Source organism: Suricata suricatta, chromosome 4 (assembly GCF_006229205.1).
Source record: "Suricata suricatta isolate VVHF042 chromosome 4, meerkat_22Aug2017_6uvM2_HiC, whole genome shotgun sequence".
In the NCBI taxonomy this organism is placed as follows: Eukaryota; Metazoa; Chordata; class Mammalia; order Carnivora; family Herpestidae; genus Suricata; species Suricata suricatta.
In genome coordinates, this window is record NC_043703.1 from 100,170,986 (window position 1) to 100,194,482 (window position 23,497).

Here is a 23,497-nt window from a genome sequence, read left to right on the forward strand (position 1 = left end):
ATATTGTCATGTTTCTCTCCAGTACACAAATTAACTGAGTAGTCCGTAGGTGCTCCCTGGCTTACTAGTGGTCTCTATGGAAAACGTACTTTTCTTCCTTGAAGTGGCCCATCAAGGGGAGGTTAGGAGGATGTGGTACAATCTGTTAAGCTGTCCCTGTTGTCCTTTTTTTCCTCAAGATCAAGGAGAAGCTACTGCAGTTGACAGAAAAGAGAAAAGAAATGATTGACAAGTGGGAAGACCGATGGGAATGGTTAAGACTGAGTAAGGACATAATTTAATTTTTCCATTCTTTTTGGGTGTCTGTTGAAAGCATGCGAGTTCAGTTTCCTGCTTTAATTGATTGATGGGATGTTATCATTTAATGATTTCTGGAGTTCTAAATGCTGTTGCTTTAATGCCCTATTTCACCATTTCATGCTAAGTATTTTTAAGTAGTTCCCTGGGGCATATGTATTACTTTTTATCCCATGATTGATCTCACTGTTGTAAATGGGACTTGGGGCTTCTTTAGGAACAGCCTGGGAATGACATCTCAATATCCCTCTAGAAGAGTGCAGAATGAAGTCATTCCTCCTCCAGTTATCTCTAAGAGGAATTATTACTGCAGTCAAGAAGGTAGAGAGTTGGCCTGATTAGCTCTTACATCTAGTGTTCTTAGTAGAAGTTGGTAATTTAATAAACGCAACCAAATATAAAGGTTTTACAGTGAGATAGGCATTAGTCTAAGTGTTCTGTATATTTTTCTGTACTTATTCAAGTGATCCTCTGAGGTAGATTCTAATCTTCATCTGATTTTATAAAGGATTATGTGAGCTACCACAGAGTTTATAACAGAGTATTGGGAATAGCACTTAATAATAGGTATGAACACTGAACATAGCACCGCTCAAGCATTATTTACCATACTTTGCCATTCTGTGTGTGGGGCTCTGGACTCTGTGTACTAAAACCCCATTCTCAGACACCAGGGGTACTCACTACAAACAGAATCCAGGAGACCTTTTCTAAAATATGTACAAAATGCCAAATGAAGGCATGTCACCCTTTGGGCTAGAGTCCTATTTTGGAAAAGAAATCCCGCTTTTGACCATTCTTTGGATGAGGATTTGGTCAGTAAGTTTTGCGAATGAGGAAAGCAGAATCCTTAGCCCATATTGTCCCCACTTTCCAGAGTGCTCTCTATATCCTTTCCTCCCTCTCAGCCCCCCAAAATAAAACCTACAACTACCATTCTGGAAAAGGTGGTTTAGGAATGCCTAATTCATCAGCCTGGTCTGGTTGTGTGTAGAGTGAATTCCTTCAGGGCTCCGAGGCTCGTCTCAGTGAGGTAGGGCCGAGTGAGTAGAGCATACCTTCTAGGCCTGCACTGTCCACTCTCCAGGACTATCCCTGCTGGCTACGGTCCACAGGTGACTCTTGAAAGCTTGAAATGGGGCTGGTCCAAATGTAAGTATAAAACGTACATTGGATATCAGAAGCATAAGGAAAACAAGTTCCATCTCTCGATTTTTTTATACTGCTTACATGTTGAAGTAATAACAGTTTGATATATTAGGTTGTCTCAAATAAACTTTTTAATTTGACTTGATTATTATTAAATTTCACTGATGTATTTTTTATGTGGCTACTAGAGAAGTTAAAGTTGGCTATGTAGGTCATGTTACATTTTTGCTGGGCAGCACAGATTTAGACCCTAGACTGGTTGTGTGTGCAGCTGCCACCAGAGGGCAGTGCCCTCCCTGTTGGCCAGGTCACCCTGCTGGCCAGCACTCACTCTTGGTACCCTGTGCAGTTTTGGAGGTCCACCAGTTCTCACGGGATGCCAGCGTGGCCGAGGCCTGGCTGCTCGGACAGGAGCCATACCTGTCCAGCCGAGAAATAGGCCAGAGTGTGGATGAGGTGGAGAAGCTCATCAAGCGCCACGAGGCCTTTGAAAAGTCTGCAGCAACCTGGGACGAGAGGTTCTCCGCCCTGGAAAGGCTGACGACGGTAAGTGGCCCCTGGATGCCTGGGGTGCTTTGCCTGTTGGTTCCCATGGGCAGCTGCTTCTGTCTGTTCACCACCTAGACCGGAGAATTCATATTATTGCTCTGTTTTTAGAAACAGTGAGGACCTTCCTGGAGTGATTGTTCTCTTGGCCCAGGACCTGGGGAGACTGTCCAGGGCTACTACTCCCTAAGTTACTTCCTGGATACCTAGATCTGTGATCACTTTTACAATTCTCCCTGGCGGGGAATTGGTTTAGTGGGCTTTGCTTTTCTCTTTTGATCTGTTTTTCTTCTTACACCTTATGAAAGCTTTGCTTCGTAGGTGAGCTTGTTAGTCTTACAGTTTTCTTCAGATTTTCAGAATTAGAATTTCTGTCAAGTAGTAGCTGGATCCCAGACCATTGAAAATTCTCCTCATTCCTGATAATTTCTTCTGCCACCATTAAAATCGAAGCTGGTAGTTCCTCTCCTATGACACTTGTACTTCTGGTAGAAAGCTGATCTTTATAGTGTACAAAAATGGTGTTCTTTCCGGTTTCTGCAGTTCTGGGGATTTAAAACATATCTGCATACTTAGTGTTAAAGGGAATACTTTTAGTACACACATACTGCTTATGGGATGTCTTAGTTTCAATTAGACTACCCTGTGGCTTTTTTTTTTTTTATGTGTAATTTGGGTTTGGGCTGAACACAAAGGCCCACCGCAGCCCAAGAAGCCTCCTTGAGATTTATTGCAGCTCTGTGTCCCTGGTGTCTGAGCTCTAATGGGACGTAAACGTCGACCCTCACGCTCAGGTACTTTCTTCCTAGGCGAAGTTGAAAGCTGCATTGTTGGTTTAGAAATTAAACCTATGTACCAGGGGACACACAAACCCCATGGAGTAGGCCTGTGTGTTACGCAGATCTCTGTTTCCTGTAGTTTGGGGTTGTAGCTGCAGATCCTGTGACCCCAGTGCCATCTTGCTAAATGTTAGAGCTTCTGGTTGTCCAGCGTGATCCAGTGTGGAAAACTCAGGCAGGAGGGCTTTCTGGGTTCCTCTAGAGCCCTTTCCTTCAGTCTGGAGAGTCTGGAGCCCTGCTAAATGTTACTGTGTTCTCCTCAGTTGGAGTTACTGGAAGTGCGTAGACAGCAAGAGGAAGAGGAGAGGAAGAGGCGGCCGCCCTCTCCCGAGCCAAGCACGAAGGCTTCCGAGGACTTGGAGTCCCAGCAGCAGTGGTGAGTCGTGGGCAGCCTGCCCTGCTCAAGTCTTAGTTTCAGTGGCAAGTCAGGTTTGGGGAGCATCTTTTCTAAGCTTGTGCTACACTAGGCCTTGCCACATGCTCTTCCTATTAATTCTGTAGAGTGCTTAGAATCTGTGTAGTCACACCTGAGTAACACTGGGCGACACTGACTTGTCCACAGTCACATAGCTATTGTGTAGGTGGCAACGGTGGAGCGTGGACAGCGCCCACTCAACCGCCTGCACACCACTCAACCGCCTGCACACGCACGCACAAGCACACCCTCATGCAGAATTTCCTTGTGACTAAATGCATGGAGTGAACCACCCAGATTGTAGGCCAGTGATATGTGGTAATACTTTTTGAAAGTCCTTCACATAAAGAACAGAAATTATCATCTATTTCTGAAAAGCTAATTACTATGTTGTGGTAAGAGCCCCATGCCAACCCTGAATGCTGCCTTTATTGGCAAGAGGGAGCATGCCTGTGGTTTTATTCTCTACCTAGTGTTGGTTTGGAACACTTGGGAAGTTCTTAAAAAGAAGTTACATTATGTAAAAGGGAGTCGCATATGTTTTTCTAAGAGAAAATCTATTAATACAGTTGACGAATGTTGTTCTCCCTCATCCTCTCTGTTTTTCTCCCTCCTTTCCCCTTCCCTCCTCTGTCTCCTTCCCTACTTTACCTAACAGGGATACCTCAAAAGGAGAGCAAGTGTCCCAGAACGGTTTGCCGACTGAACAGGGATCTCCACGGGTTAGTTACCGCTCTCAAACCTACCAAAACTACAAAAACTTTAATAGCAGACGGACAGCCAGTGACCAGCCGTGGTCTGGATTGTGAAGTTCACTACCATTTGTCAAGAACCACTCTTTTCAAATCCTGTCTGTTTGACCTTTTGGCTTCCACTTCACCCACAGTGTTAAAATTTTCCTTAATTCATAGGCTTTCTTGGTTTCATATTTGTTTGCATTTAATTCATGTTTATTTGGGTCTTTAAATGATGGATGCTCAGTTGCCTTAAAGCAACGTACTTAATTTTTTGTTTATTGTGAGCCTTTTACTTTATTAAGATTTTACAGCGAAAGCCATACATGAGTAATTGAAATTAAATGAGATTACAGAAAAATGAAGAAGAAAACTAGAATCCGACAGGTATGACACATCCAGTTATACTAACAGGTGCAGTACTGCACTACACATAGTCCCTTTACAGATGTTATTAACCTGCAGTAGTTGCACAGTCACTAGGAAGACTGGTGTAAGAGGAATAAGATTAAAACCATAAGTCAGCTGTGTTACATTCCATGAAGGATGCATTTATTAACTGAAAATAAGGAAGGAGGAAAAGAGGAGGGGTGGAGTTGGATCTACCTGGGGAGCACTGTTAATTTTAGGTGTAGAACCTGAAATGATTTTGAGAACCTGGGATTTTTTATTACTTTTTCCAAATGACTTCCTCTCATTTTTTCCTGCCAAGACCTGAATTGAGAATTCTAGGCTTACTTGCAGCAAATAACGCAGCCAGCCTCAGGAGTGAAGTGCCTGTTGACCTCTGCCACTGTCTTGAGCACTGTTGGCACCACTGGGACGCCCAGTGTGGTAGGTGGCAGCGGCTCTCGGCATGTTTTGGAAGCCTGCTTCTCAGACTTCCAGGCCTCTCTGTTCAGTTAAGGACTTCAGGGTGTCAGACTGCTTAAAATTTTCAAACAAACGGAACAAAGCCATTCTGGTTCACCCTGGTTACTTGAACGATGCACATGGTGGACCACCCCTAGGAGCCATTGGACGCCACCTGGCTTCAGGAGTAATTTTACTTTATTAAGTCTGTGTAGTCAGAAACTCCGTTGTATGTCTCGTACGGATCTTCTCATTTATTTTTCATTTTCTTACAACTTTTTGTGGAGTTCTCCAATAAGGAGTCTTTTAGGATGGCATTTATCAGACCACCAGCAGGGATTGAATATGTTTTAACAGAAATTCTATTCCTTAGGAGTAAAAGCTTATGAAAGAAGGGACTTCCTGGTACTGATAAAGACAGAGCAGAACCAAACCCATACTGCATCAAAGCCTTGTGAGACAGTCACTTGCTCATTTGCCATATTTAGATGTTAGTGAAATCAGAAACCTGTTTTGATATGTGTTTTCCATGAGTTAAGTCTGATTTGTCTTTTCATTTCATGATGCATGTCTTTTTTTTTCTTTTGTCAGGATAACATCATATAGCATCTTGTTTGTTTTTCCTTATTTCTATGTACATATCTATCTACTTGTGACTGTAGATGGGTATATAGATAGATGCCAAGCTTCTTATGTTCTGGGGGTAGTGTGCACCATTATTGGGTCTCTGCCTTAAACGCACCAAAATTTATTTTAGAAAAAACTAGTGCTTTATCTTTTGGTCATTAGGGAGCCCTGATGTTTTTTTTTTTTCTGGCTCCAAATTCTGTGCATCATTGATCTATATGTATATATGTGATGTTTCCATATATATATGTTTAAATTTTATATCATCTGGAATAATACCCAATTTTATGCTTTTTTGTATTCAGAAGACAAAGAAAAAAAAATCACATAAGCACACAAAGAAGGAGTGCTATGATGATTTTGGCATTTGTTCTCATGCCTATTTTTATCTAGATTTTTAAATTGTAGCTTGCCAGAACAAATTTTTTATTATAACTGAATTGAAAAAAGAAAAGCCTTTTCCTTTTTTTGAGTTGTGGTGCAGAGACTCAAGTTAATGAACTTGAAAATAGTGTTGCTTCATGCACTTAGAAAACCAATCCGGTGTTTCTTGTGCTACTAGTTGTCACGTTGCATTTATGTTCATTCACCTCCTGATTTAAAGATCTCAGGTGTACCCAGCCACTAAAGCACTCTGGACTAATCGCTAAAGAGAAGCAATGTGGGGGCGGGGGGCGGGGGGCAAGTCACATGTATGGTCATAGCACTATGATTTGCTTTTGATGTTTGTCTCTAGTGGTGTGTTGTCTGTTGGCATGCTTCAGCACATGTCCATTAAAATTCATTTTGTTCCTTTTATTTCCCTTGTTTTCTTGGTTTAGTGATTCATTTGCATAAGCATTAATTATCTCTGCATACTGGTTTGGGGTTTTCTCTTTCCTTCTAACTCTAAAGAAAAAAATTTTTGCTGCAGAATTTCCCCCAGAAGAGGCTTCCTTGGCCTTCACGAACCTTGAAGTCTGACCAAGTGCTATAAATGTTAGCCTTTTTTCAGCAAATGCTACTCCGTCCAGGTCACTGCTGTCACTAGCAGTTTTCAAGTCACAGCTGCAGCACTAATTTTTTTTTAACCTGGTTTCTATACACACTAACCTTATGTCTCCCTGGACTCACCTGGCACAGGCCTTTCAGACCAAACTCGCACTTCCTTCCCATCAGAAGTCTCCTGAAATTCCACACTAGAACAAATTTGTCAACTTCAAAATCCACTCACTTTCTTTGGACTCAGGGGTTTGTTTTTTGGTTGTTATTTCCCCTCCCACATCTCTCCTTTGAAAAGTGAGAGAAAAGAGAGGACGCTTTGAATAGCCTATTGCTCAATAAGCACGCGTCTACAGGGTGTCACTTACGAGGCCAGGATAATCACATGTACCCCCCCCCCCCCCCCGTGCCTTCCTGCCCTAAGACCCCCATTGTCCACATTGCTGTGTGGGTAAAGGGTTCCAGTTAAAAATGCCCTTAGATTGCAAAGCCTCTTGTCTCATCCTAAACCCTGATGGTGGCAGTGACAGTTTGTGTATGTGGAATAGAACTCCTGACTCCCACCCAGCCATGTAGATATAAGACCTGAATGAGCAATCCAGTTCCCGAGACAGAGTTGACATATCTGAGTGTTGAAGGCAGTGGTGGTCATTCTATCCTTTATCCTTCTGAGGTTGTTGCTGCTAACTTGTCATTTTGGTTCTGGGCAGCAGTGGTGGGGGACGTATCTAATGAACGTTGCCATTGACACCTCCGTGTTTGTCCGTGTACGAGGGGTGCAGGATGTCTGTAATCCACTAAAGTGTCAGTCACACCCAGCTTTAGTAACTTGCTAATCCCATGCCCTGGGTGTACCCACCGGGGGCCGCGACAGTTAATGGTACACAGTTGATGGTACACAGGCTGAAAGCGATAATGAACCAAGACCCTACTGCATTTCCAAAGCCGAAAAGCCCTGAGGGTTACAATATAAATGAGCTTGGGAAGGAACAGCTCCCGAAGACGTCTCCAGCCTGCCGGTCAGAGCCGCGGGAAGCCTGGCTGTGTCTGGGCGTTCTCGTCTCAGTGCAGCCGGCACCGTGATCAACCAACACGTGATGGGGAAGGCCCTGGTTCTGTCTGTGTTTGGGGGTAAATAGCCGTGTGGTGTTGAGTGACTGTGATTGGCTTTTCCAGCTCCTTTAACACAAACTACAACCCACTCACGATACAACTCCGGCAGATGTGGTTAAATTGATGTTTGTTGACTTGCCTCATTTCCTTCCAGCTCTTAAGTTCCAAAATCTAACTGGGATGGTAGATGTGAAATGCATGAATGTCATCCTAATTTCTGCATGTGTTTATGACGATGTGTTGAGGGGCGGGGGAGGAGAGCCAGAGAGCATTTTCAGAAACCGGAGGTCTTTCCTTATCTTACTCTGGGGGAATGCTGTGTAGTTCTGATAGAGTTGTCTGTCGACCTGTTTGTGAATGCCCTTTCGCTTCAACTTCCAGCTCTTCTGGTGACGTCCTTGGTTGTAAGGTGGCTGCTGTATAACGTCCACTCTCTCATATTTAATATGTGTGATTGTTCCTGTTGTCCTTTTGTTTTAAAGTAACCACAAGAGGAAATGATCTGAGTTCCATTAGAGAAAATGGATTGATCAGAGGAGCAGAGTGCAGTAAAACTCATCCTGGCATTTCGCTTTTCTTATTTCCCCATAAGCGGGCAGGCATTAATCCCTTCCCACCTTCTAATGTCCTTGGTGTCCAGCTGGCTTTGTGGGATGTTGCAATGGTTTTACTGTACTGCCTCGATCTGTGCCAGGCATTTATACACAGCCACGTGTGCGAGTCAGAGCGTATGTGGTCGTCCCTGTGGCTCATGGGGTTAGCTGAATGGCCTCTCCGCTGTCCCTAGATGGCAGAAACGGTGGACACAAGCGAAATGGTCAACGGCGCTGCAGAGCAGAGAACAAGCTCGAAGGAGTCTAGCCCCATCCCCTCCCCAACGTCCGACCGCAAAGCCAAGACTGCCCTCCCGGCCCAGAGTGCCGCCACCTTGCCGGCCAGAACCCAGGAGACGCCTTCGGCCCAGATGGAAGGCTTCCTGAATCGGAAGCATGAGTGGGAGGCTCACAATAAGAAAGCCTCAAGCAGGTAACAGCAGCAAAGACTGAGGCAGTAAGATGGGAAGTCAGCCTGTTCAGGGTCCTGGCATCAGCTTGCAAACTGAAGATGGCAGGGGTGGGGTGGAGTATTTGCTCATGAAGTCCATTTTTTCTTGGCTTCCTGGGCATCACATTTTTCTTAGTACTGACATTGGAAGTTGGGAGAGGAGTGCTTCTTAATCACAGAGAGAAAGAATTTTAGTTAAGTGTGAATGGGAGTAGTAAAAACGGGCCTTCCTAGTACTTGCTTAGTAGGAATGTGCTAGATGGAGGCTGGAGAATCTTCCCTAAAGTGAAGTGTTTTTGTGGGTTTTTTTTTTAAGACATTCATTTCCCCAGATATATCTCCCTATCAGTATTTATATTCACTATCCCCCAATAAGCCCTACTTTTATTATTTTACAGGTAAGAAAATGGAGGTTCTGTGTGGTTAAAAAAAGCTCACTCGTTAGAAACGTAGTAAATGGCATTAGCTGGGGTGAAATTCCTATCTGACTGCAACACCAGTGTGCTTAACCAGTAAACTATCCTTCCTGAGACTGCATTGCACAGTTGTCCAGGTTGTACATTAGACCAGGAAATCCCATCTAAATTGCCATCCACATTGAGTACAATGTAAATTTATATGTTAACATAGGTAGGTGGCAGTAAAGTATCTTCTGATAAAATCACTGTATCATGACAGTTTACCATATCATGGTGGGAAAGGCCATCTTTTCTGTTTCATCCAGAGGCTCCACATGTGCTCATGACTGAATTTGCCTCCCTGTCAGTCATTGCCAGGCCACATCAGGATTAAAGCTGAGGTGGAGTTGCTGCCTAAGGACAGGCACATTTTGAATGAGAAACCTGCCTTGTACAGCATCACAAGAGGATAGTACAGCAAAGAGTACCCACACCAACAAAAACCTTCCCCGTCAGAGCCAAGAGTACCTTTATTTAATAGAAGAGGGCACCGTGTTTTTCCCCAAACTCAGAGAAGTCGCCCTGAAACACCTCACGCTGTACCAACATGCACACTGTCCCTGCGGCTCACAGAGGAATTTTGTTCCATTGTTCAGTTTTAGCCGTATTTAGGAAAGGTTTTTAACAGTGGGTCACGCCACATTGTGTGTGTTTCATGTTAACCAAATTCTTAATTCTTTAAGGGAGTGTGGTCTAGAACCTTGACATTCCTTTCTTTACTGCTCAGGTCCTGGCACAATGTTTACTGTGTCATAAATAACCAAGAAATGGGTTTCTACAAAGATGCAAAGACTGCTGCCTCTGGAATTCCCTACCACAGCGAGGTCCCCGTGAGTTTGAAAGAAGCCATCTGTGAAGTGGCCCTTGATTATAAGAAGAAGAAACACGTGTTCAAGCTAAGGTGAGAGGTGTTGCATTTCTCGGTTGCCAGGAGTAGGTCCCTGTTTGTTTTTACTGTAGGGGTTGGTTTTCCTAGGCAGATACTGGGATCAGTCTGTTCCTCCTCTCTGCCATTTAAAAAAAAACACCCATGAACCTCGTGCATTTTGGCACATGTCTCACTTTGGATCTTTAGAGACTGTGGCTAGTCACTGGCCTCCCTGTGGTTAATGGCATAGCTCGACTTTGAGGAAAATGAGCTTTGTTTTGATAAGCTGGAACTTACTGTTCCCTAAGACATGGTGAACTGTTCACATCTCACAGTGTAAGGGAAGCTTAGAAAAAATAGGTTATCCATCTTTGCAGCTTATCCAGTCCTGGGAGATGCTATTCTTTGCTCAAGAGCTGTCTACAGGTGGGTCAAGTGAGTCATCCTGGAGCTGGAGGGAGACAAGTAGGAAGCACGTGTGTGGGACCTGGGTCTCCATGCTCCCCTGACTTGCCCAACAGATATCTAGCTGATGCTGGTACCATCTAGTCCCAAGTGTCTCTAGCCTATAGAACACACGCATGTACTCCCCACAGAGTGGATCCAAGCTCAGAAGGTTTTCTTATACTGGGAAATGGACAGAAAAACCATTTATCTTTTAGAAAGTAAGCATGTTAGTGGTTAGAATTTTAATTAGCTTAATACTAATTTGATCTCTTGCTTTGGGACCTGAAAAGCTTTGGTCTTCAGTTACACATTTCTGTCCTGTCAGTAGGAATAGGCCAAAGACTGCACATGATAGTTTTCAAAGGGTATGACTTCTTGAGCCTTTCAAGGAGCACTGGAGGCAGGCTTTTCCGGACTTGGAACGCTTTACACTCTGTAAGACCAGGCACAGACAGCCTGGCTCCCTGCTGCCCCCTTCCTCTTTGTTCTCCCTCGATGCAGCTTCAGAGGGTCAGCGTATTGGCAGAGGGTGCTTAGCCTGCCCCCGGCCCCAGGAACACTCTTCCATACCTCAGTGAAGTAAATGAGTAAGCTCTCCAAACTAGTGACTATGCAGTATCCTAGGGATGTCCTTGCAAGGACACTTTCTTTTACTGTGTACCATATAACAAGAGAAATCTAGACCTTTAATGTGTATCTATTTTAAAACTCTGGTATTTATAAATGTAGGAGATACAGGTTCTAGAGCAGAATTTCAAAAAGACTCAAATTTTTAAAATTCCAATATAATTAACAATACAGTGTTTTATTAGTTTTAGGTATACAGTAGAGTCATTTAGCAGTTCTATACATTTCCTCAGTGCTCATCACGATAAGTGTCCTCTTTGTCTCCTTCGCCTATTTCATACATGCCTCCACCACCTCCCCTCTGGTGACTGTCAGTTTGTTGTCTATAGTTAAGAGTCTGTTTCTTGGTTTGCCTCTCTATTTTTTCCATTTGTTTCTTTGTTTTGTTTCTTAAATTCCACATAGGAGTGAAATCAGAGTATTTGTCTTTAATGTATTTCACTTAGCATTGTATTTTGTAGACCCATACATGTTGTTGCAGACACCAAGATTTCATTCTTTTTTATGGCTAAGTAATACTTCATTGTGTGTGTGTGCATAAATACACATAATATCACATCTTCTTTAGCCATTCATCTATCAATAGACACTTGGGTTGTTTCCATAATGTGGTTATTATAAAAAATCCTCAGTAAACATAGGGGTGCACATATCTTTTTGAATTAATGTTTTCTTTTTCTTTGATTAAATAATAGTGGAAATTACTGAATCATGGTAATTAATTCTCTTTTTAATTTTTTGAGAAACCTCCATATGGTTAATCACAGTGGCTGTTCTGGTTTGCATTCTTGCCAACAGTGTGTGAGGATTCCATTTTCTTCACATCCTCACCAACATGTTTCTTGTGTTTTTGATTTTAGCCATTCTGATAGATGAGAGGTGATATCTCATTGTAATTTTGACTTGTTTTTCCCTGGTGATTAGTGATGTTGAGCATCTTTTCATGTGTCTGGCCATCTGTATTTTTTGGGAAAATATTTATTCATGTCTTCTGCCTATTCTTAATTGGATTATTTGTGGGGTTTTTGGTGTATGTAAGTTCTTTATATGTTTTGGATACTAACCTTTTATCGGATATATCTTTTGCATATACTTGCTCCCATTTCATGGGTTCCCTTTTAGTTTTGCTTATTGTTTGCTTCCTGTGAAGGAGCTTTTTATTTCGATGAAGTCCCAATAGTTTACTTTGGCTTTTGTTTCTTTTGTCAGAAGACCTCTCTAGAAAAATGTTGCTATAGCTATGCTCTTTTCTAGAGTTTTTGTTTGTGGTTTCAGGTCTCACATTTAGACCCTTAATCCATTTTGAGTTCATTTTTGTGTATGGGATAAGAAAGCAGTCCAGTTTCATTCTTTGGAACATTACTATACAGGTTTCCCAATACCATTTGTTGAATGAATGGGACTTTTTCCCACTGCATATTCTTGCCTCCTTTATCAAAGATTAATAGATCAATTAATTGTGGGTCTCTTTCTGGTTTTCTGTTCTGTCCCATTGATTTAGGTGTCTATTTTTGTGCCAGTATTTTTGTGTCATGCTGTTTTGATTACTACAGCTTTGTAATGTATCTTGAAATCTGGGATTGGGATACCTCCAGTTTCTTTTTTCCAAGATTTCTTTGGTTACTCAGGGTCTTTCATGGATCCACACAAATTTTAGGATTATTTGTTCTAGTTCTGTGAAAAATACTGTTGGTATTTTGATAGGGATTGCATTAAACTTGTAGATTGCTTTGGGTAATATGGACATTTTAACAGTATTTGTTTTCGCCAGTCCATGAGCCTGGAACATCTTTCCATTTGTTTATGTCATCTTTAGTTTCTTTCATCAGTGTTTTATAGTTTTCAGTCTTAAACCTTCTTGGTTAAGTTTATTCCTAGCTATTTTAATTATTTTTGGTGTGATTGTAAATGGGACCTTTTTTTTTTAAGGTTTTATTTTTAGGGGTGCCTCGGTGGCACATTCAGTTAAGCATCCAACTCTTGATCTCTGCTAAGGTCATGATTTCATGGCTTCATGAGTTTGAGCCCCGCATCAAGCTGTGCGCTGATGGCACAGAGCCTGCTTGGGATTCTGTCACTCCTTCTCTCTGACCCTCCCCTGCTTGTGTGCACACTTGCTCACTTTCTCTCTCTCAAAATAAGTAAACTTAAAATTTTTTATTTTAAAAAGATTTTAAGTAATCCCTGCACCCAACATGGGGTTGGAACCCATAACCCTGAGATCAAGAGTCGCACGCTCCACTGACTGAGCCAGCCAGGCACGCCAAGACTGTTCTTTTAATATTTCTTTCTGCTACTTCAATGCATGTATAGAAATGTAACATATTTCAGTATATTGATTTTTATATCTTGCAACCTTAGTGAATTTGTTTATCAGCTCTAGTAGTTTCTTGGTGGAAACTTTAGTGTTTTCTATATATAATGTTGTCATTTGCAAATAGTGACCATTTTTTTTCCTTATCAATTTGGGTGCCCTTTTTTTGTTGTTGTTCGATTGCTGTGAGTAGCACTTCTAGTACCATGTTGAATAAAAGGAGTAAAAGTAGACATCCTTGTCTTGTTTCTGACCTTAAGAGGAAACTCTCAGTTTTTCTCCCTTGAGGATGATGTTGGCTGTGGGGTTGACCTTTATTATGTTGAGGTATGTTCCCTCTAAACCTACTTTGTTTTTGTTTTTTGTTTTGTTTTTATTAAGTAGGCCTCACACCCAGCGTGGAGGCTGAACCCTCGACCTGGAGTCAAGCATTGCATGCTTTACAAACTGAGCCAGCCAGGCATCCCTCAACCTAAGTTTGAGGGCTTTTTCTGCGTCTATTGAAATGATCATACGGTTTTTATCCTTTTTCTTATTGATGTGATGTATCATGTTGATTGATTTGCAAGTACTGAACCACCCTTGCAACCCACGAATAAATGCCATTTGATTGTAGTGATTGTTTTAAGGTATTGTAGATTTGGTTTGCTATTTTTTTTTAATATAAGTAATCTCTTCACCCAATGTGGGACTCAAACTCACAACCCCAAGGTCAAGAGTCCAGTGCTGTTTCTGACTCAGCCAGCCAGGCACCCAATGGTGTGCTAATATTTTGTTGAGGAATTTTGCATCTATATTTATCAGAGATACTGTCACGTAGTTTTTCTTTTTTTTGTAGTGTCTTGATCTGATATTGCTATCAGGGTCATGCTGAATATATATATAGAATGAATATAGAATATAGAATATAGAATGAATTTGGAAATTTTCCTTCCTCTTTTATTTTTTATAATAGTTTGAGAAGAATATGTATTCACTCTCCTTTAAACATTTAGTTGAGGAGAACCTGGGTGGCTCAGTCAGTTAGGCTGTTGATTTCGGCTCAGGTCATGATCTTATGCTTGCACACACGTGCACGCTCTTGCTCTCTCTCTCTCTCTCTCTCTCTCTCTCTCCTCCCCTCTCCCCCTCCCTCTCCCTCCCCCCCACCCCAAAATAAGCAAATAAACTTAAAAATTAAGTTTAAAATTTTTTTAAATGTTTACTTACTTTTCAGAGAGAAAGAGAGTGTGAGTGGGGGGAAGGGCAGGGAGAGAGGGAGACACAGAATCCAAACAGGCTTCAGGCTCTGAGCTGTCAGCACAGAGCACGACGCGGGGCTCAACCTCTAGAACAGTGAGATCACAACATGAGCCAAACGTCAGATACTTGACTGACTGAGCTATCGAGGCACCCCTTAAAAAAAGTTTTTAAAAATAATAAATAAATAAATAAGTGGTCGAATTCACTTGTGAAGCCATCTAGTTCTGGACTTCTGTTTTGGTTAGGTTTTTTTTATTATTGATTCAATTTTATTGGTGGTAATCAGTCTATTCAAATCTTCTTTTCCTCCTGATTCAGTTTTTGGGGGGTATATGTTTCTAGGAGTTTACCCATTTCTTCTAGGTTGCACAGTTTGTTGGTGTGTGAGTTTTCATAATATGCCTTTATCATCCTTTGTGTTTCTGTGGTGTCAGTTATTTCTTATCTTTCATTTCTGATTTTGTTAATTGAGTCTTTTTTTTTTTTTTTTAATGAATCTGGCTAAAGGTTTATCAACACTGTTGATCTTCCCAATGAACCAACTCCTGGTTTAATTGATCTCTTAGTGTTTTTTTAGTTTCTTGTTTTCTTTTTTTCTTCTCTAATCCTCTAATTTTTTATTTCCTTCCTTCTACTGGTTTAGGGTTTTGTTTGTTCTTTTTCTAGCCCCTTTATGTATAAGATTAGGTTATTTATTTGAGACTTTTTTTCTTTAGGGAATTCTGTATTGCTGTAAACTTCCCTCTTAAAACGGCTTTTGCTGCATCCCAAAGATTTTGAAACATTGTGTTTTCATTTTCATATGTCTCCTTGATTTCCTCTTTTGATTTCTTGTTTGACACATACATTGTTGAATAGATAATCTCCATGTATCTGTGTTCCTTCTAGATTTTTTTCCTGTGATTGATTTCAGGTTTCATAGCATTATGATCAGAAATGATACATGATATGACTGGTCTTTTTTAATTTGTTGATACTTCTTTTGTGGCCTAATATGTGATCTTTTCTGGAGAATGTGCACTTGAAAAGAATGTGTATTTTGCTGTTTTAAGATGGAATGTTGTGAATATGTTAAATCCATCTGGTCTAATGTATCATCCAAGCCAGTTTTCTGTCTTGACTTCCTGTTTGGATGATCTGTCCATTGATGTAAGTGGTGTGCTAAAGTCCCCTCCTGTTATTATATTACTATTGATGACTTCCTTTATGTTTATTACTAACTCCTTTATGTATTTGGGTGCTTCCATGTTGGGTGCATAAATATTTACAGTTGTGACATCTTGTTGGATTGTTCCCTTTTTGATTATGTAATGAAAGGACTTAGAATTTTTAAATCATTTTCTCCTAAATTCAGTTTAGAGCAATGATTATACATTAAAGTGACCTTTGCTACAGCAAAGCCAGATGTTGATTATGTTTGGGGCATTTTTGAGCCTTCTAGTGGATTGAGACATTTAAGTTTCTGTGTATATTATTTTGGCCCAATTATATAGCTTCTTGATGTTGAAGGTGCTGTTTCTGGGCCTTTGTGGGTCCTAGGCATGGCTGGTGATGTATGCAGAGCTCTGATGGGCATTTCTAGTAGGATTCCAGTGGTCTGCTTATACCACATAGGTTTTGGGAATTGAGGGTTTTGTTTCTTCTTAAGTCAAATTGTGACCGACCTTCTTCCTTCAATTTACAGACTAAATGATGGCAATGAGTACCTCTTCCAAGCCAAAGATGATGTAAGTTTTTTTTAAGATTCATTTCTCTCAGCAATTAGGAGTTTACAGGTGTTTATTGGCATGATAAGCTTTATTTACAGTGTTCCATATAGAAATAATGATCAGCTATGACTTCTGTCATCTGGTCTCCAGTCACTAACAATAGGAAGCTGTTTGGTTCTCCTTATATCTCTAGGAGGCAGTGAATGGCATCTCATTGTCTCTTTGCTGTGTCAGGAGAGCTAGTGCCAGGACCCTGAAGTTGACAAACGAAAATCTCCCCCCGTCCCTGCTCCCCACTCCCCTCGCAGTGGATGAGGCACAGTGAAGTGGTCCCAGGACTGGATGTGGATCCTCAAGTCCTGACCATTTCATGGTTGTGTCCCTCCTTGCAGGGAGAGAAGGTCTGCTGATGGGAGCACAACATGGGCAGTGCTTTAGATTTGAAAAAACAACTTCTGATAAATTTATGCAGGGTTGTGTATCAAATATAGTTCATTTTTTTTTAAGTAAGAGAAGAAGAAACTTATTGGGGTGGGAGCTGACACCCACCGTGGAGACCCGCCTTCTCATTCCTCCACGTTTGTAGGACCACATACTAGAATGGTGACTTCTGAAGGATATTGTAAACCAAGTGCTCAGGAAAGTTCACTTTGCACAGGCGTTTGGGAGCTGCTTGCCTCACTTAGCTAGGTGCCCCTGTTGGCCAGATGCACTGTTTCCAAGCCTTTCCACCAATGAAGGTGCACTGGTTCAGCAGGTGGAGCAAGAGCGTTTCAAACCCGCCTCTCTTAGTTGAGTCTCACCTGTGCCTCCTTTGTCCAGGAGGAAATGAACACATGGATCCAGGCCATCTCCTCTGCCATCTCCTCCGATAAACACGAGGTGTCTGCCAGCACCCAGAGCACGCCAGCATCCAGCCGGGCACAGACCTTGCCCACCAGCGTCGTCACCATCACCAGCGAGTCTAGCCCAGGCAAGCGAGAGAAGGACAAAGAGAAAGACAAGGAGAAGAGGTTCAGCATTTTTGGCAAAAAGAAGTGAACTCCTTTCCTTCACCATCTGCCCTTCTCTTACCTTTTCAGTGAAACTCCAGCATGCAAGCTCAGAACCAACACATTACTCTCTGTGCCTAATGTTCTTCAATGTGGTTGATTTTTTTTTTTAATTTATAGAGTATTTCTGGGGGGTGGGGGAAATATACCTAAACACTTTATCTCCAAGTTACAAAAGTTTGAGGTGCAGAGGAAAGACCAGATTTTTTTTAATGAAATTATATAGATTAGATCTCAATATTTAAACTGTTCCTCAATTTTGTGAGGCTGCGTTGGAAATAACCCGCCTCTAGTGCTGTTGGTATGCAAGCAGCGGTGCTTAAACAATATTTCCTGTGCTCACCAGAGACAGAACGTACCAGTTTCCTGATACCATTCTCTTCCATTTATTTCCAGTGGTTACCTTGAGTCTTGACTATTAGAAGTGCCCACGACGGGTCTAACCTTGATTAAACAGGTCATGTATTAATGATCTCGCTGCAGCCACAGTGCAGCTCTGTGTTAAATCTACAGACCAAACCATTTGTATCTGGCATCACTTACTAACACATGACATGCGGCTTTTCTGCATCAACTGCAAGGACAATTAAGAATGTCGGTATACCGGTATACGAGAAGGAATAGAAAACTGATACTGTTTTAAATAATCTGTAATTTCAATTTTTTTTTTGCCGAAATACATTATATTGTATGTTTGAGATAATTCTAGTACAAAGTATAATAAAACTAGATGTATAATAAACCCTTTAAATCATTGGTAAGTGTACAAGTGGAACTGAAGCATTTACTGGACAAAGTAATGTTACTCTAATGGTTACTTGCTCGTGTGTTGCCACACTGTGTTATAATTTGCTTCATTACCTTGCTCTTTGATACATAGTGTGCATTTCTTTGTCACTGTAATGATTGTAATGACAAATTTTCATCTTACTGCACAATCAAAAATGGCATTGATAGGAATGAACTCCAGAGGCTGGGCCGGAGCAGGGAGGTGGTCGCTCAGGCCTGGCACTCAGTCGTATGACCTGTACCTCTCAACTTTTGCCCTGTTAAATATATGCTATGTCATTAAATGCTTTTAAATCTAGCACACGGTGGGTAATTGTTGTCTTTTCTCTCCTGCGTGCACGCCATGTAGGAAAATCGCAAAGCCAGAAATAGCATACTAGAAACATGAGACCGTCTGTCTGGGTTCCTGTTTTGCATTCTTGTGCGTGTGGTGCACCAGCTTTGGCGACTGCAGCAAACAGAATAATAAACAGAATGTTTTGCAGCTACACATCCAGATTTTATCTTTTATTTATGACAACGTTAACAGAGAACTTGTTAAACCTGAGTTCTGAGGAAGGCGTTGGTGAACTTATTCTGTAACAGGCCAGAGAGAGCAAATACTTGAGGCTTTGTGGGCTAGACTGTCTGTGGAAACTGCTCATTGTGTAACAGAGGCAGCCGTCAATGGCACCTGAGGGAATGGGCCTGGTCGTGTAACAGTAAAACTTTGTGTCCACACATGTAAATTTTAAGTCATCTTCATATGCCACACAGTATTCTGATTTTTAAAAAATATTTGCAGTGTAAAATCTATCTTATGCAGATCATACAAAAAAGGACGACAGGCCAGATTTGGCCCGTGGGCCAGTTCAGTGATGCCAGCGTGGATAGGATCATGGATTAGATACGCATGTTACTTGCCTTTTTTTTTTTTTTTAAATCTAGGTATATTGACTCCATAGCACTGGTATATTTTCTTACATAAAGCAGCAAGAGGTGCTAGTATTAACGAGTGTTCAGTGAGCTGTGCCCATGCCTAATGTGATGTTAGTTCTGGGCTCCACAGTTGACTTGGATTGGAGCTTTCTAGTTACTCCAGAAACAGGCTGCCATCTCTCACCTTTTCCTCTCTCCTGCACCCAGAGCCATTTATCTCAGTGCGACACTCTCTTGCCCTTGCCTTACGTAAGATTGGAATCATGTCTCAACAGATGATCCTCTCACCAAAGTGGTTCATTAAGAAAAAGCATCTTGGAAAATAATCGTGATTGATTACAGTCTACTCTTGACAAAGTCAGCCTGATGGCAGGCAGGATGCACTCAAAAAGGAAAATAACCAGCAATTCCAGAATCCCATAAAAAATGCACATGCATGGGATATTTTGCACATAACTGCAGAGGTTCACAGATCCCTGATTATGAAACTTGGGTTTGGTATTCTTGCTCTCCTTTTTGCACCTCCTGAGGATCCATCCACTGAGACCCAAAAGGGGAAAACGATGGGCAGTGGAAGGAAAAGCAGCTGCAGCAGAAGATTGGCTTCTGTGGGTCATTAGGGGCAAATGTCAGCAGGTGTGATCAGGGAACCCCAACAACAGACATGTTTACTGGATGAAACTACAGGCCGTAGAGGATCATGATTGTCAATCCTATCATGGTTAAATATGGGTTTAAAAAAAATCCTGCACACTATCTAGTATTTTGGGGGTTGTACACATTTACCTTTATTGCTTTAATATGCTATTTTGCTTTAATTTTTAGTGATATAGGTTGGGTGTTAATACTGGCCTCTGTATATCTGAAAAGTAAGAAGCAGTAACGAAACTGTCAGGATATGCAGTGGGTATTCTTGATTGATTAAAGGCCACTTTTGTCTCACTTGACCATCTCTGAAATTGGAAGGCATCTTCAATTGATGTTACCTCAGGGTTGTTTTTTCTTGAGGTACTTGGAGTGAGGATGCTCTTTCTAGTTCCAGTCCTCTTCAGTGGATGAAATAGAGTGTATCAGACTGGGTGGTGGATACATTGTTATCATCAGGTATTTGGCACTCGTAGGGTTGGTTGTATATGGAGGATCCTATGGTATTTCCCTCTGGATACATTATTTTCATTTCCTAGTTCGAATACTTAAGTATTTTCTTTGATCTAGTAGTAGAATTCACATAGGAAACGTAGGATAAAAGCTTGAGTCTTTTCCATTATTTAAACTGATTTTTCTAAGCATGATCCATAACCCAAAAAGCCATTTTAAAAAAAAAGGAAGGAAAAAAACTGTCCTTTAAAGCTCAAGATTTCTCTCACCATTGGGAGTCATAGTGAAACCTTTCACTTTGCACTTTCCAACACTAACGATGACATTATCCTTTTTGAAACTTAAAGATGTCCCCATCTGTGGCTGGTGGAAGCCCCGTCCAGTTGGCTTCTGAGTCCTTTTGATACAAACCTAGTACTATCTCTGATCCTTTCCTCTCTCTCTGGTCCAACAAGCTGTCCCAGGCCCTTCCAGACCTGCCATCAGAAGTCTAAGAATCCTTGGTTTCCCTTAGTGGAAAATGAAATTTTAAAACCATAATTTATGTGCTGGAAATGCTCATTGCTATGGGTTAGTACTTTTTTCAATGTGTATCAGATAAAAATAAATCATGAATTCATACTGCAATTCAAGATTGCAGTTTTTTACTTATTTTACATTTCCTATATTATGTCATCTTTTCAACCCAGAATCAGCATTCAAAGATCAGGGGGCATAGAATTGGAATATCCAATAACAACTCATGTGCTTTATCCCCTATTATACACATAGACTCAAGAGTAGCAACACTGATACCACCGCCAGTATAACTACTGAGAGCAGTTGGTTGTGGGGTTTTTTGGTTAAACTTTTTAATGTTGTGATAATTGTGGATTGGTTCACATGTGGTTGTTAGATATAATTCAATGCCGTCTAACTTTGTCCCCCAATGGTTACATCTGTAATGTAACTGTAACACAGAATCACATCCAGAATACCACACTGATAGCCACACAACATTTCCATCACCACATGATCCCCTCCTGCTGCCCTGTTACAGCCATACCTTCCCAGCAACCACCAGTCTGTTCTCCATTGTTAAACATTTGTCATTTCAGAAATGTATAAATGGAGTCACACCGATGTAACCTTTCAGGACTGGCTTCTATTTCCACTCAGCATACTTCTCTGGAGATTCTTCCAGGTTACTGTATCAGCAGTTGGTTCTGTTTTGTTGTGGAGTAGTAGTCTGTGGTAAGGGTGTACCACACTCCGTGGATTCACTTAAACGTCTGGGTAGGTTCCAGTTTGGGGCTATTATACATAGAGCTAGTATAACCATTCATGTGGGGCTTTGGGTGTGGACAGAAATCTTCATCTCTCTGGAATGAAAAAAAAAGTGCCCAGGAATGTCAAGAACAATTCTTAAAAACATGCATGTGCTCTCTCCATTCCCTGCCTCCCCGCTATGTGTCATCATTTGTATCTACTAGCTGGGCAAATAGTTATTCTGCCTTCTCTCTCTTAACCCTTAGTCTTAGTTCTACAGATGACTGTATTTAATGCTGGCCTCGTCTGGTTTTCTGGAGCGCGCCTTCTTGGTGTGTGTCTAGTTTTCCCCTCCTGCCACCCTCCCCTCCCCTTGTTTTTTAATGGTTCTCTGAGTCAAGCACTCCAAGTGAAATGCCCTTTTGATGGACCGCATAAAGATTTCCCCAGGGAGAAATCACTGTGAGTTCAGAGTCTTTCAAGGTTTAGACCCAACTTAACGCAGGCTAATTTTTTTTCTAGGCTACCCTAGAAAAATTAGTTTTTCAAGTCAAAAAAAAAAAATCCAACTGGATTGGCTGTGAGGATATTACATCCTGTTCGGAGCTTTGAATGCTTCTTTTGTAAAAGGGCAGCCTTCTGAAAACAGGGATTCTGGAAGTGGAACTGGAGGGGCGCCCTCTCTCTCTCTTTCGTTTAAATTAGGGATCAAGAGGTGTGAGGCGCTAAGCTCTTCCCCGCAGTGGCGGGAATGTTCACTGCAGCGGCGGTGGAAGCGCCGCCTGCCCAGCCTCCTGTGGGCTGAGCTGACGTGGGAGAGGCCGTGAGAGTGGGTAGAGTTATGTGGCACAATTCAAGTGCCTCGTTTGGGCTCCTTTCTCCGCAAGGGGCGCGGAGAGGACCCCTGTCAGGAAGGCCCGCGTTTCTTGGGGGCACGTGGGGTTCGCTGTCCTGGCGTCTCCGGCCGTCAGCCTTCCCTTCAGACCTGCAGTCAGCTCTCAGGGCGCGCTTTCCCCAGTGCGGCTCAGCAGCACCGCAGCACGAGGCCACCTGTGCGCCCCCGGCCGCCCCGCCCCCACAGGCCTGCGTCCCGTCGGTCAGCGTCGGGGCGTGGAGGGGTGGGGCGGAGGCTAGGGCGGAGGGGCCGCGACGGGGCCACGAGAGTTGTGTGGGCTTGCGCAAGTTTCCACTTGGCCTTCCCTTGGCCCTTTGGATATTTATCGCTCGTTGGGGACGCTTTGTGTCTGGGAGTGGGGATGCAGGAAGGGCACAGCAGCGGGGTTTCCAGGAACCGATTCTTTCTCTTGCACAAGCCCGCCAGCCCTGCTCCGCCGGGGCTTTCTCCGTGGGGGCGGCATCCTGCATTCCGGAGTCTGGGCGTTGGGTGCGACCTGGACGCTTTCTCCCCCGGAGCTGAAGCAAGCCTTGGCTCACAGCATTTCCCCAGAGAGTCCACTCCGATTTCAGTCACAGTGAATTGTTTCCAATGTTGCTGGCCCTCGACGTTTTCATCTCCTGTCCAGAGCCTGCCGCTCAGGGTAAGGTCTCTCACAGTCTTCATTAAAATGGCCGAAAGGAACGTGCGTCCGAACCAGTGTTGCTGGTATGCAGGTCGTCCGCCTTCCTGCTGCCGTTACACGTCTGTCGCATTACTCTTCCTGTCTTTCCCCGGTGCGGGTGCGTGTGATTTGAATCCTTCATCCGGCTTTCTTGGCCTCTGCTCTTCTGAGGAAAGGGCGTGGGCTCTGAGCTCAGACTGTCTGGAGTCGTGGCTCTTTCGCCAGCCAGCCAAATGACAAGTATTCCTCCCTGGCCGCCTTGCAAAGCTCCTACTAAGTGCCAGACAAGTTGGGGAACAGCCCCCGTGGGCCTTACAATATTACTACCCTCCTCACCCTCTGCTTCGTCTGAGCTTGGTGCTCGTGCGTGCGCTCTCTCTCTCTCTCTCCCTCTCTCTATTTTTATATATATATACACATATATATGTATGTATATGTATATGTGTGTGTATGTATGTATGTGTGCATATATGTACACATATATACATATATATACAATGTATTGTCAAATTGGCTAACATACAGGGCATACAGTATGCTCCTGGCTTTGGGGGTAGATTCCCATGATTCA

The 23,497-nt window shown here is 42.5% G+C and overlaps 1 protein-coding gene across 5 annotated transcripts in view; it reads left to right on the plus strand.

The window, feature by feature from the left end:
- Positions 1 to 18,591, plus strand: part of SPTBN1 (spectrin beta, non-erythrocytic 1) — a 196,822-nt gene extending 178,231 nt beyond the window's left edge. For 4 of the 5 annotated variants that reach the window (XM_029937358.1, XM_029937359.1, XM_029937360.1 and 1 more), the window contains 8 exons: positions 180 to 264; positions 1,796 to 1,992; positions 3,095 to 3,207; positions 3,905 to 3,968; positions 8,341 to 8,579; positions 9,783 to 9,956; positions 16,238 to 16,280; positions 17,085 to 18,591. In XM_029937358.1, the coding sequence (XP_029793218.1) occupies positions 180 to 264; positions 1,796 to 1,992; positions 3,095 to 3,207; positions 3,905 to 3,968; positions 8,341 to 8,579; positions 9,783 to 9,956; positions 16,238 to 16,280; positions 17,085 to 17,303 (1,134 nt within the window). In that variant the 3' untranslated portion in view covers positions 17,304 to 18,591. Of the gene's footprint in view, positions 1 to 179; positions 265 to 1,795; positions 1,993 to 3,094; positions 3,208 to 3,904; positions 6,258 to 8,340; positions 8,580 to 9,782; positions 9,957 to 16,237; positions 16,281 to 17,084 lie in introns of those variants that run through there. The other variant, XM_029937361.1, reaches the window with a different exon arrangement.
- The last annotated feature ends 4,906 nt before the right edge of the window (positions 18,592 to 23,497 follow it).